At 44.6% G+C, this 11,505-nt stretch overlaps 2 protein-coding genes across 2 annotated transcripts; one reads left to right on the top strand and one right to left on the bottom strand.

Annotated features, from left to right (window-relative positions):
• Window positions 1-273: 273 nt before the first annotated feature.
• On the top strand, window positions 274-2,258 carry LOC309500341 (uncharacterized protein). The gene is made up of 2 exons (XM_082171914.1): window positions 274-620; window positions 1,124-2,258. Exons 1-2 carry the CDS (start codon window positions 417-419, stop codon window positions 2,204-2,206), a joined length of 1,287 nt encoding a protein of 428 aa, XP_082028040.1. The 5' UTR covers window positions 274-416; the 3' UTR covers window positions 2,207-2,258.
• Window positions 2,259-2,580: 322 nt separating this feature from the next.
• LOC309502154 (uncharacterized protein) lies at window positions 2,581-9,680 on the bottom strand. The gene is made up of 4 exons (XM_082174421.1): window positions 9,452-9,680; window positions 3,867-3,950; window positions 3,696-3,770; window positions 2,581-3,565 (listed from the first exon to the last, which is right to left on the bottom strand). The coding sequence occupies exons 1-4, from the start codon at window positions 9,522-9,524 to the stop codon at window positions 3,309-3,311; spliced, it is 489 nt and encodes a 162-aa protein (XP_082030547.1). The 5' UTR covers window positions 9,525-9,680; the 3' UTR covers window positions 2,581-3,308.
• Window positions 9,681-11,505: the final 1,825 nt, after the last annotated feature.

Here is an 11,505-nt window from a genome sequence, read left to right as displayed (position 1 = left end):
TCTAAAAGGCACACACCCTTACCTGATGGCACATATCATATATTGTTGAAATCGTATGCTTATTCGCTAAAGAGTTATGACGGTCCCGGACCATGAAATTGCTACTGGCAGGAACAACTGTCAATCAAATGGAGGGTGGTCCAAATTGAATGCAGAGCCATCATTAGCCGCGTTTCCACTGTCGGGCCAGGGCCGGGCTAGGGCTAACAGCGAGCCGAGCCGGGCCAGTGGCCTCGGGCCTCAAGCACCGGGCTGCCGTTTCCACTGCCGGGCCATTAGCCCTGCAGCGCTGCCCTAAACCCCGCCCTTAACACGCCTTCCTGGATCAACCGTCATACAACCCCACCCATTACAGCGGGAATTATGATGTTCATTCAGGCAGGACACTAGCTTGCTAAAATTACAGAACGATCAAGATGGAGAGGACCGAAGCGTCTGTTTGTTTGCTCTTTTTGGTTTTTGCTTGGTGGAAGATGAGGCAGCAAAGCCAAGATAAGAAGATGGAGGTTCAGCGGCGACAACGCCGAAAGCTTATGTTGGCTGCAAGGCGAAAGAGAGCGATCCAACGACGTGCGATTCGGTTACAGCGAATGCAGAGTCGCCAGCAATGGATGGAAACGGTAAATATTTCCGTTTATAGTATAGTTAATTCGTATCTTGTAGTCGATGTGAGCATAACTTCAAATCATATAGCACAGAGTTGTTTTTATGAGCTTTCATTAACTGTCTTTACGTTACTGTCTGCTGAAAAAACACAAATATTTTGCTAGCTTATCATATCTTGCTTGCTATATTAATATAATTAGGAGGTAACGTTAAAGTTAAACTTTCATTGTATTATTCGTCTGATAATACATCTATTTATACCCATGATTTTGTATATGCATATGTATTTCGCATAATTAGGGAAGTAGCCTAGTGTTTATAGTACCGCTTTGTTCATGTTAGTTCACAGTGCGTTAACGGATTTTAACAAATAAAACATTGGAGTGTAAAAATGTATTAGTAAATGGGTTAGCAAATATTTATAAATGCTGTAGAAGTGCCTTTCATTTATGTTCATGTACAGATCTGTAACATAATTATGGAATTAATGTTTACACTTCATTCTATTATTTTCCAGATGATGCATCACTACTACACCAATATAATGCGGACCGCTGAGGTGTGGGCCTATCAGCGAACAAGTGACTGGTGGGAGAACACTGCTCAAAGATTTACAGATGAGCAGTGGCTGGGCGACTTCAGAGTTTCCCGAGAAACATTCACATACATTTGTACAACTCTGAAGCCTGCACTACAGCGACAAGATACAACATATCGATTATGCATTCCTCTGGAGAAACGGGTAGCCATTGCATTGTATAAACTAGCATCAACAACAGAGTACAGGACGGTAGCCAACCTGTTTGCTGTCAGTCGGACTTCTGTTTGCCGCTGTGTGCATGACTTTTGCAAGGCTGTGATTTCAATACTTCGGCCCAAGTTCATCAAAACACCAGACCAGGACAAACTATCTGAGATGGCAGATTACTTCGAAGAGAGTTTTGGAATTCCACTGTGCGTGGGTGCTATTGATGGTTCTCACATCCCTATATTAAAACCTCCACAATATCAATCAGATTTCCACAACAGAAAAGGTTGGCACTCCATAATTTTACAAGCAACTGTGGATGGCAAAGGGATGTTCTGGGACCTGAATGTTGGACAGCCAGGGAGAGAACACGATGCTAGTGTCCTCAGAAAGTCACGCCTATGGGCTTGGGCCACAAACAGTAATGGTTTTTCTGGCAGAGTAAAAAACATATGTGGAACTGATGTTGGCTACTTCATTCTTGGTGATTCTGCTTACCCATTGCAGAAATGGTTGCTAAAACCATATCCTGATACTGGCAGGCTTACAGAGGGCCAAGAACTTTACAACATGCGAACAAGTCGAGCCCGTTGTGTGGTTGAACATGCGTTTGGGAGGTTGAAAGGAAGGTGGAAGTGTCTCAGTAAGCGAAATGACTGCAATGTAAATGTTGTTGTTGATATGGTGGAGACATGCTGTACACTGCACAACTTGTGTGAATTGTACATGGACAGATTTATACCAGAGTGGTGTGATCGTGATAAAGATGCTGAACGTTCACCTTGCAATGTTGGTGATGAGCGTTCAGATGCAAGAAGTGCTCTGCAACAGTTGTTCATGCAGCAGCAATAATTGTAAGTTGTTGTTATATTGTGTTTGTTACAAATAAAATATTTGAAATGAAGATTTGGCGTAACCCTGTTTTGTGACTTGAATACAATTCTTTATCCTAAATGGTACATGGTTACATCAGACATTATTTGATCAATAAGCAATAGGCCATTTAAGCATACAGAGTGAATACTGCAATATTTTTTTTAAATAACATACAATTAAACAATCTTCTCACTATTTTTAAATAAAATCAAAAATACTACAGGTATGTTTTTATGTATTTATTGCAGTTGTAAGTATTTGTCTGTTCAAATGTTTTTAGATATGGTCACTTCTGTTAATGGTACTTTTAAATGTGAAACTGCTTGCACTGTTTACAGTATTACAGAATACAAAAGGTGCCCATCAGAAAGCCGTTTAAATAATGTGCCCATCAATAAGCATAGTAGTCTATACCAATAAATGTCTTATAGCCTAATTATCATTCTACTGACTAGGATTGTATTTGCATTACAGAATACAAAAGGTGCCCATCAGAAAGCCGTTTAAAAAATGTGTCCATCAGTATGCATAGTAGTCTATACCAATACCTGCCTTAATGGCTTATCTGAGTCACAAAGTCTTTATATTTTAGTTTATTATCATGTAGGAAACTTTTACAATAGGTTTTCATAAGAAATTGTTTTTTTTCTAACATATATGCAGTGTGAACTAACATGAACCAACAATGAATTACTAAAAAGAATGTATTTAAGTAACATTCATTTTACATATATGCCTTATAATATGTGTATAATATTTTACTATAATAATGTGTATTTTGCTTTTGATAATGTGCCCCTTAATAAGCATGATTTCCATTTGCCTCAGTTATAATAGCACAGCTATTACTTTATTTATATATTAAGTTCACATCAGAGTGCAAAAATACAAAGGTGCTTATAAAATGTGCATATAAATGTGCATACATACACATACAAATGAAACAAAACAGGTGCTTTTGATAAGTACTATTACAAATGTGCACACAAACGAAACGGCAGGTGATTTTAAGTAGCCGCCTACTATTTACACAAAAAAAAACTATTAAGGCAAACAGAAAGATAGATGTTTTGTCCATCTACTTCCGCTGGAGAAGGGCTGCGGTCAAATTACTGAAGACTGATGCAAAAGACTCAGATTCTTTCTGTCTTTGTGACATCTCCTCCCGTCTGAGTTGTGCATCATAGTCCAATTCCTCTCGTCTCATCAGCATTTCTTTCTTCATTTCTTCTCTTCTCAGCTCCCGCTCTTCTTCCATCTGTTGCTGTGTTATGTCCCGCATACACTGCAAAAACTCACTTGATGCCAAATTTGCAGCTTTGCGTTTGCGACTCTCTGTAAAAGCAGACACAAAAATAAGCAGGATGTCTTCTGATAGATTATAGATTGTGGTATAGCACATACAGTATACCAAACTGTAAAGTTTGTTACATATATTTAGCAGATACATTAAACGCAAAAATACCTGGTCTAGTCCTTTGTGGAATGTGATGTGATCCTCCTCTTATTATGGTTAGATCCTCAGGGCCGCCATGTCTCTCTGTAATAAACATATATTTAGAATAATTACATACTGACATGAAACTAACAAAATGTTTAATACTTCTGTGGTGTATTTTGTATATTTTTTGCTTACCGGGTGTCGACGTTAGCAGTGGAAGTGTAGTAGACGGTCCCTGCTCCACTTCTGAGTCAAATAAAGCACTCTGGGATGACGATTCTAGCACACAAAACATAAACACGCATATGAGCCACTTATGCAATATTTTATTTGTTTTCTTAGGAAGTTAGAAAACGTCTCGGGTTACGTATGTAACCCTCGTTCCCTGAGTAGGGAACGAGACGCTGCATCGATACTCGATACTTTGGGGAATGCCTTCGGCATGAAGCGTCTGAAGTCAACTATGGAACTATTCCAATCTTGATTGGTGCAACGTCACCCGTGACGTCGCATGTGACGGTGATCCGGAAGCTACAAAAGGGTCACAGGAACCAGGAAATGTTAGCTTCTAATTGGTCAAAGCAAGTCGTTCTCAGGGGCGCGAAAAGTGTGGCCGAGGGATGCAGCGTCTCGTTCCCTACTCAGGGAACGAGGGTTACATACGTAACCCGAGACGTTCCCTTTCGTAAAGGGAACTCACGCTGCATCGATACTCGATACTTTGGGGAACGAATACCCACGCCGCCACACTGAGAGAAAACGCCCTGGTGTAAAGCATCTGGCACACTCACGGACGATAGAATGAGTAGAGGGCAGATCCAAACTAGCTTGTCATAAGATTTGGTGCAAGAAGGGGAGGTCTGGAGCCGGAGGCTCGACTGACCTCATGGATGGGAGCCCCAGACCGTAGAAAATATTAGATGAGAGGTGAAGGCAAAAGCGCACCTTGTACTTCAAATATAAGTGGTTTTAGATAACCAACTGTACTCTTAATAAAGGGAATAGCTCCTAACCCTTGATGGATAACTAGATGAACTGACTCCTCTCAGCCTAAGGCCTAATGTAGGAACCTCAAAGGCTACGACCTTGACCATCCGACACATGCGATGGAGGATGGAATACCCGAAGAATCTTAACATTGCCTACAGGTACCTCAGTACCGGGCAAAAATAACGTTGAGTGGCTCCCACGCTAGCAAGTAAGAGGGGGCAGCACCACCACTCTTCCAGGGAGTAAGACGAGCAGGAAGCAGACTCAATAGATTCTCCTATATATACTTATATATCTCAAATATATATTCGTATACCTCACCCACAGGACATGATGGGTGCCAGGGATAACCCATCAGCCTGATGCCAATAGGCTGGATGAAAAGGATTCATCCTCCAATCTACAGGAACATGGAGTTTCAGTGGGAACGTCCTTTCGAGAACACCCTTAGAGGCTTGCGGAGGGCACTGAGGCCGCCACAGAGGCCCTAAGCATGAACAGGAGATCCCGTTAGAGAGCGGGATGGAACACCAGTACTGAAGCCAGTGGGCAGTAATAAACTGGGTTCAATGCCCTCCCTAACTTAATTGTTTAGTTCCTAGTAGAGTGGGGTTCTAGTATGGATGTCCTGACCACCTCGGTGGAAAGGGCAACCTAATTATGGGTGGGACCCCCTCAGGGGCCAGACCCATAGTCTCCATTACTCTGGTCGGGGATGAAATAATGTACCATCAGCCTGAGACAGAAGATCTCTCCTAATAGGAATTTTCCATGGAGAACTCTCCAAGAGACTAATAAGGTCCGAAAACCAAATTCGGGCCTGCCAGTACGGAGCTACAAGGAGTAGTCTCACTCCGTACCTCCTGACCCTTTCTAGAACCCCAGGGAGCAGAGCGATCGGGGGAAAAGTGTACAGATGTGACCTCGGCCACATCTGTACCATGGCATCCAAGCCCAAAGGAGCTGGATGTGAGAGAGAGTACCAGAGCGGGCAATGAGAGTTCTCATGATAAGCGAAACAGGTCAACCTCCGCCCGGCCAAACTCTCTCCATACAAGCTCAACCACTTCAGGGTGGAGCCGCCATTCCCCGGGCCTCAGCCCCTGCCTCGACAGGATGTCTGCTCCCATATTATCAACCCCAGGAATATAAATAGATCTGATGGAGAGAAATTTGTCCTGGGACCAAAGAAGAATTTGATGCGCCAGTCTACAAAGAGGGCGAGATCTCAATCCTCCCTTGGCAGTTGATATAAGAGACCACCGACATATTGTCTGTCCTAACAAGAACATGATGGCCTCTGAGGTCTACAAGGAAGTGCCTCAGGGCAAAAATACGGCCAACATCTCCAAGCGATTAATATGCAATGTGAGATGATGGTCTTTCCAAGTACCTCGGGTGTAACGGCCCTCCATAACCGTACCCCAGCCCGTTAGGGACGCATCCGTGGTCAGAGTTTTTCTCTCACATGGTGCTCCCAAAACCGGGCCCTGAGACAGGAACCATGGTTTCTTCCATACGACAAGAGAACGAAGGCATCTGCGCGTAACTCTGATCGTACGAAAAGGGTTTCCCAGAGGACAAAAACCCTTGTTCCTGAGCCACCACTGCAAGGCCCTCATATGGAGCAGACCAAAGGGTACTACCGTGGAAGCTACAGCCATAAGACCCAAAACTCCTTGAAAGTGTTTGACAGTGATAGCCTGGCCTAACCTAATACTCTTCAATGTGTTTAAGATAGTATTTATACGAGCAGGAGACAATTGTGCCCGCATCGTGACTAAGTCCCACTCTACTCCCAGGGACGTAGTCCTCTGAAGAGGAGTTAAGGAACTTTCCTTCACATTGAGTCTCAACCCCACACACCTCAGATGACGCAAAACAACATCTCGATGTTGAATTGCTAGTTCTTTTCGACTGAGCCAAAATGAGCCAGTCATCTATAAGATACGGACCCCCTGAAGTCTCAATGGAGCAAGGGCCGTGTCCATACATTTAGTGAAGGTGCGAGGGGATAAGGCTAGGCCGACTGGAAGAGTCCAGAACTGATGCGCTTTTCCCCCCAAAAGCGGATCTCGGAAACTTCCTGTGATAGGGTTAGAAGGGAAAGAGGAGTTAAGGAGCTTGTGGATCTATCAAGACAGACCAGTCCTCGGAGCTGGTCTGACTGACAGTCGGTAACTTGAATCTGAACCCCCTCGGAGGTTGATCCAGTACCATGAGATCCAAAATAAGGCCTAACTCCCCCCCTCATAGGAACTATGAAGTGCCAGCTGTAGAACCCAGGCTCCCGTAACCATTTTTTCTCTTTTTCTTTTAGGAAGAGCCCACTTTGAGGTTTCCTGTGTTAAGAGGGACTAGACTTCCTGTTCCAAGAACCGACCCTGCTCGGGGCTGGCCGACATGTGAACCACCCTTAGTAGATAATATTTGTATATTAGCTCCACTGTAAGCAGGACCCCCTAGGATATATTTTGAAGACCCCTCGGGGTGTCTAAATATGCCATTATGGGGACCAGTCCCTCGAGACTGGCCTCGGCTATAAATTTCCAAATGGCTTCGGTGACCTGAAGCAGCTAACTGGCAGGAACTAACCGAAATATGCTCTCTACAGACCTCCTGAGAGGCGGCGAACTCGACAGGGCCGCAACGTCATCGGGCAGATACTGCGATTTGTGTTCGCTGGAAGCCGATGTGTCCCGAAGCGCCATCGGCGGCAGGAAGCAAACATCGATTTCCTAAGGGCTGCATAAGGGGGCGAGACTCCTGTACTCGCTCTCCTGGGGGAATGCCCATAAGGGTCTGCGTGTTACGACAAGACCTCTTAGTTGAAGCCATCTTAGCCCGAGAGACAGTCCTCAGACCTGTCTTCGGTATGGAGTGCTTCGTGCGAGAATGTTTCTTCTGGCCCCAAGCCTTATACGGGGGGGCACGAGAGGAAACCTTCTCAAAATATGAGGAGCTGGCGGCTGTCCCATGAGGCTGCCCCCTGGCAGCAACCCCATGAGACCTGGACTGACAACTGGGGATAGCTGATTGTCGCTCTGCCTCCTGAAGCCTCTCGACAACGGATCTTGCCGCGTCGCCAAAGAGGCCGGAAGGTGAAAGGGGAGCATCGAGAAGGAAAGCCCTGTCTTTCTCCCCGATCCACAAGCGATTAAGCCATAAATGTCTCTCTGAGACGACTAGTGCTGCCATAGAACGGCCAATAGCACGGACCGTCTCTTTAATAATACGGAGAGATAAGTCAGCTACTCTATGAAATTCAGTAATACCATTGAGTGAGACCTCCCAGTTATCATCCACCTGCTTGAGGAGGTCAGCCAGATATGCCTGTAATAACCCCATTGTGTGTGGGCATGCACCGGCTCGACCCACCGCCATATATGCTTTCCCTAACAAATTCGATGTACGAGATTTGGAGGGAAGTATCTGAGCTATCAGGGGTGACGCAATGTCGGGGAGAAAATATTTCGCAAAATATTCCTCAACCCGAGCCATCACCTCATAACCATTTTCATTAGATTCCCTAATGGATGAGTAAATATATACATGGGGGGGAAATAATTGAGATGAAAATGGATTTTTCCACGATCTCGATACCTCAGTATGGAGATCAGTGAAAAAAGGGAAGGCTCTGACACGAAGATTGTGACTGGGTCTGCAGGAAGCGCTCATTCATTTTATTTTTCTTAGTCGCTTCCTGCTTATTATATGGCCATTTAACATTTAATTTAACCACTGCCCCGATTACAACCTCCAGCAACTCCTCACTAACGGGAATATGGGGTGGCGAATCCCCATATCCACGTGATTCAGTGTTGATAAATAATATCTAACTCCTCGGAGCCAGATAAATCAAACGCTGTGTCTTTAACACGGTCGGAAGAAGCCGCAGCGCGGGCTTCCGAACCGTGCGCGAGACCAGTGGAGCTGGTTAATAAACACTGAGAAAGGGTCGCAACCGTCTCAGTATTATATGCCAGCCCCACGTGCGAATCCCATGCATACAAGTAGCGCGCTGCCTCAACAGACGCGGGACCTGATGCACTGGAAACGCGAGCCTGATCTATTTGATCGAATCAAACGCTCTGTCTTTAACACGGTCGGAAGAAGCCGCAGCGCGGGCTTCCGAACCGTGCGCGAGACCAGTGGAGCTGGTTAATAAACACTGAGAAAGGGTCGCAACCGTCTCAGTATCATATGCCAGCCCCACGTGCGAATCCTATGCATACAAGCGGCGCGCTGCCTCAACAGACGCGGGACCTGATGCACTGGAAACGCGAGCCTGATCTAATTGATCGAACAAGCTCAAACGGGAGCGGAGCTTTTTCATTGAAAACAGTTTGCACAGACAGCGCCCTCGAGCACCGCCCGTGCATGCTCCACTCCCAGACAAACTACACAAAGCGAGTGTGTGTCACCCTCGCTTAAATAACGTGGGCAAGGGGACGCACACTGCCTGAATAGCTTCTCTTTTATTCACCATAAATAATACTCTTTTCACGGGACAGACAACACCAAATAGAACAGACAAGATGACATAGAGCGCTTGCTGAAGACCAGAAGCTAACATTTCCTGGTTCCTGTGACCCTTTTGTAGCTTCCGGATCACCGTCACATGCGACGTCACGGGTGACGTTGCACCAATCAAGATTGGAATAGTTCCATAGTTGACTTCAGACGCTTCATGCCGAAGGCATTCCCCAAAGTATCGAGTATCGATGCAGCGTGAGTTCCCTTTACGAAAGGGAACTTAGATTTTAAGAAGATAGAATGTATTAACTCACCGTTCACGACTGCCATAGTGTCCCGACTTGTCTCTCCACTAACAGAGGGACGGTGACCCAGCACACCGTCCATCAAGTCGAACCATGGAAAGTTCCTTCTCTGGGCACCGCTTTGTCCATTGTGCGTTTTAATCGCCTTGTACTGCGCCCGCAACTTTTTTATTTTTTCCCGAACTTGAAGCGTTGTTCGCTGAATGCTTAGCTTAGCAAGTTCAGCAACGATGTATTTAATAACATCGTTTTGTGTGCTAGAATCGTCATCCCAGAGTGCTTTATTTGACTCAGAAGTGGAGCAGGGACCGTCTACTACACTTCCACTGCTAACTAAACTGTTTTATTTTTCTAAACTGTTTTAATTATTCTTATTTCTTTTAATTATTTTAATTTCTCCTATGTCAGCAGGGCATTTAGCCCGAAACTGTAAATGCCCACTCAGAAGGTGATAATGTGAAAGTGATTAATGTGGGTTTGAAAGTAGAACAGTATTTAAATGACGATATTAAAGTTTTCGTCTGAGAAAGAATGTGAACGCAGTGCTAAAGTGCTAAAGAAAGTGAAAAGAACGTGTGAGTAAATGAGGGAGAAAAGAAAGTTAAAGGAAAGTTGATAGATGGAAGTCGTAAGAAGATTGAAGGTTAAAAGAAGGTTGAAAGATTTAAGTCTTAAGGGAATCCTTTGAAAGAAAGATCTATAATAAATATTCTTTTTTATTTTTTAAAAGTACTGTATTTTATTTTATTTTTCTAAACTGTTTTAATTATTCTTATTTCTTTTCATTATTTTAATTTCTTCTATGTAAAGCACTTTGAATTGCCATTGTGTATGAAATGTGCTATATAAATAAACTTGCCTTGCCTTGCCTTGCCTAATAACGTCCTCGTTTCTGCACACGCCGTCAAATTGACGTTGTACCCTTTCTTCTGCCCAAATGCTCAGAAGAGCTTTGGTATCTTCGACAGACCAGTACAGGCGATTCTCCATTTCAAGCAGCGTTTAATTATAACGATATCAAAAAGTGAAATGTGCATCTTGCCGAGTTGCCGCAGACCATAACTTTCCCTGACACCGATAAACTCCGCCTTTGACCTTGACCACGCCTCTAGCCCGAGCTGGCCCAAGGTATTCGACGGGCCAGAAATCCTGGCCGCTGGCCCCGAGTAAGCCCCGCTCAAGCCCCGGAAGTGACAGTGGAAACGCGACTGGCCCTGGCACGCACTAGCACGGCCCGGCCCTGGCCCGACAGTGGAAACGCGGCTAGTTGCTCCTTAGCTGTCTATCTCTGCCCTACGGGAACCTATTGGCTCATGAGAGGGCTTGTTTGAACCGTAAGACTTTGCTCAACAAACATGACACCCAAATGTAGTATTATAAGTCTCGAATGAGAAGTGAGAGTCGAAAGAATGTCCGGTAGTGAACTACTGTTTACAGTTTTTATATCGTAATTCGGTCAGAAATGTCAAGATTGTGAGGCGAACAAATAGTTTTGGATTAAAAGGCTTGGATATTCCATTTCCTTGGACTCTTGGGGATTTATGAAAACAATTTGTTTTGGACAATTTCACCGAAGTGGAAAGAGGGAAGAATTTTGACGGTAAGTAAACAAACTGAATTGGCGCCGCCCAGTTCAGGTGACTAACAACTAGATTACAGTTTTATGTGTGTGGGCTTAATGGAATCCTGAGAGTCTACGCTTTCAAACGATGTGCTGTATGACCGTATATTTTGAAGATTTAATGCTTCAAAGTTACAATGAAGTTTATGCAGCGTCACTTCCGAGGGGGGGTGTGCCGTGTACGGCACAGCGATCCTTAACAGGTTAATTGACCTTTCGCCGAGCCCCGCCCCCCTTAGTTACTGTTGCTACGTCCGACAAACAAATGGTCAACCAGCGCAACAGATTGCCATGACGGGAAGAGGTATACCCGTGCGTGTCAGTGACCTTTTTTGGAGTAATACCTCCGCGATATCCTCCAGATCGAGGGAAAAGGGGTTACAGTATGCCGTGGAGGGATATATTCGAAATATAAAAATACACAATGAAGGAGATACGACAA

Source organism: Leuciscus leuciscus (assembly GCF_965113295.1).
Source record: "Leuciscus leuciscus genome assembly, chromosome: 6".
NCBI classification, from domain to species: Eukaryota; Metazoa; Chordata; class Actinopteri; order Cypriniformes; family Leuciscidae; genus Leuciscus; species Leuciscus leuciscus.
The sequence above is the reverse complement of the archived record's forward strand: the minus strand, read 5'-3'. Positions and strand labels throughout refer to the sequence as shown.

Coding starts and splice junctions, on each gene's coding strand:
- LOC309502154 (XM_082174421.1), bottom strand. CDS start 9,524: ATGGACGGTGTGCTGGGTCACCGTCCCTCTGTTAGTGGAGAGACAAGT. Junction 3,951..9,451: donor CACTATGGCAGTCGTGAACG/GTGAGTTAATAC, acceptor TTTGTGTGCTAG/AATCGTCATCCCAGAGTGCT. Junction 3,566..3,695: donor TCCACAAAGGACTAGACCAG/GTATTTTTGCGT, acceptor CTGCTTTTACAG/AGAGTCGCAAACGCAAAGCT.
- LOC309500341 (XM_082171914.1), top strand. CDS start 417: ATGGAGAGGACCGAAGCGTCTGTTTGTTTGCTCTTTTTGGTTTTTGCT. Junction 621..1,123: donor GCCAGCAATGGATGGAAACG/GTAAATATTTCC, acceptor ATTATTTTCCAG/ATGATGCATCACTACTACAC.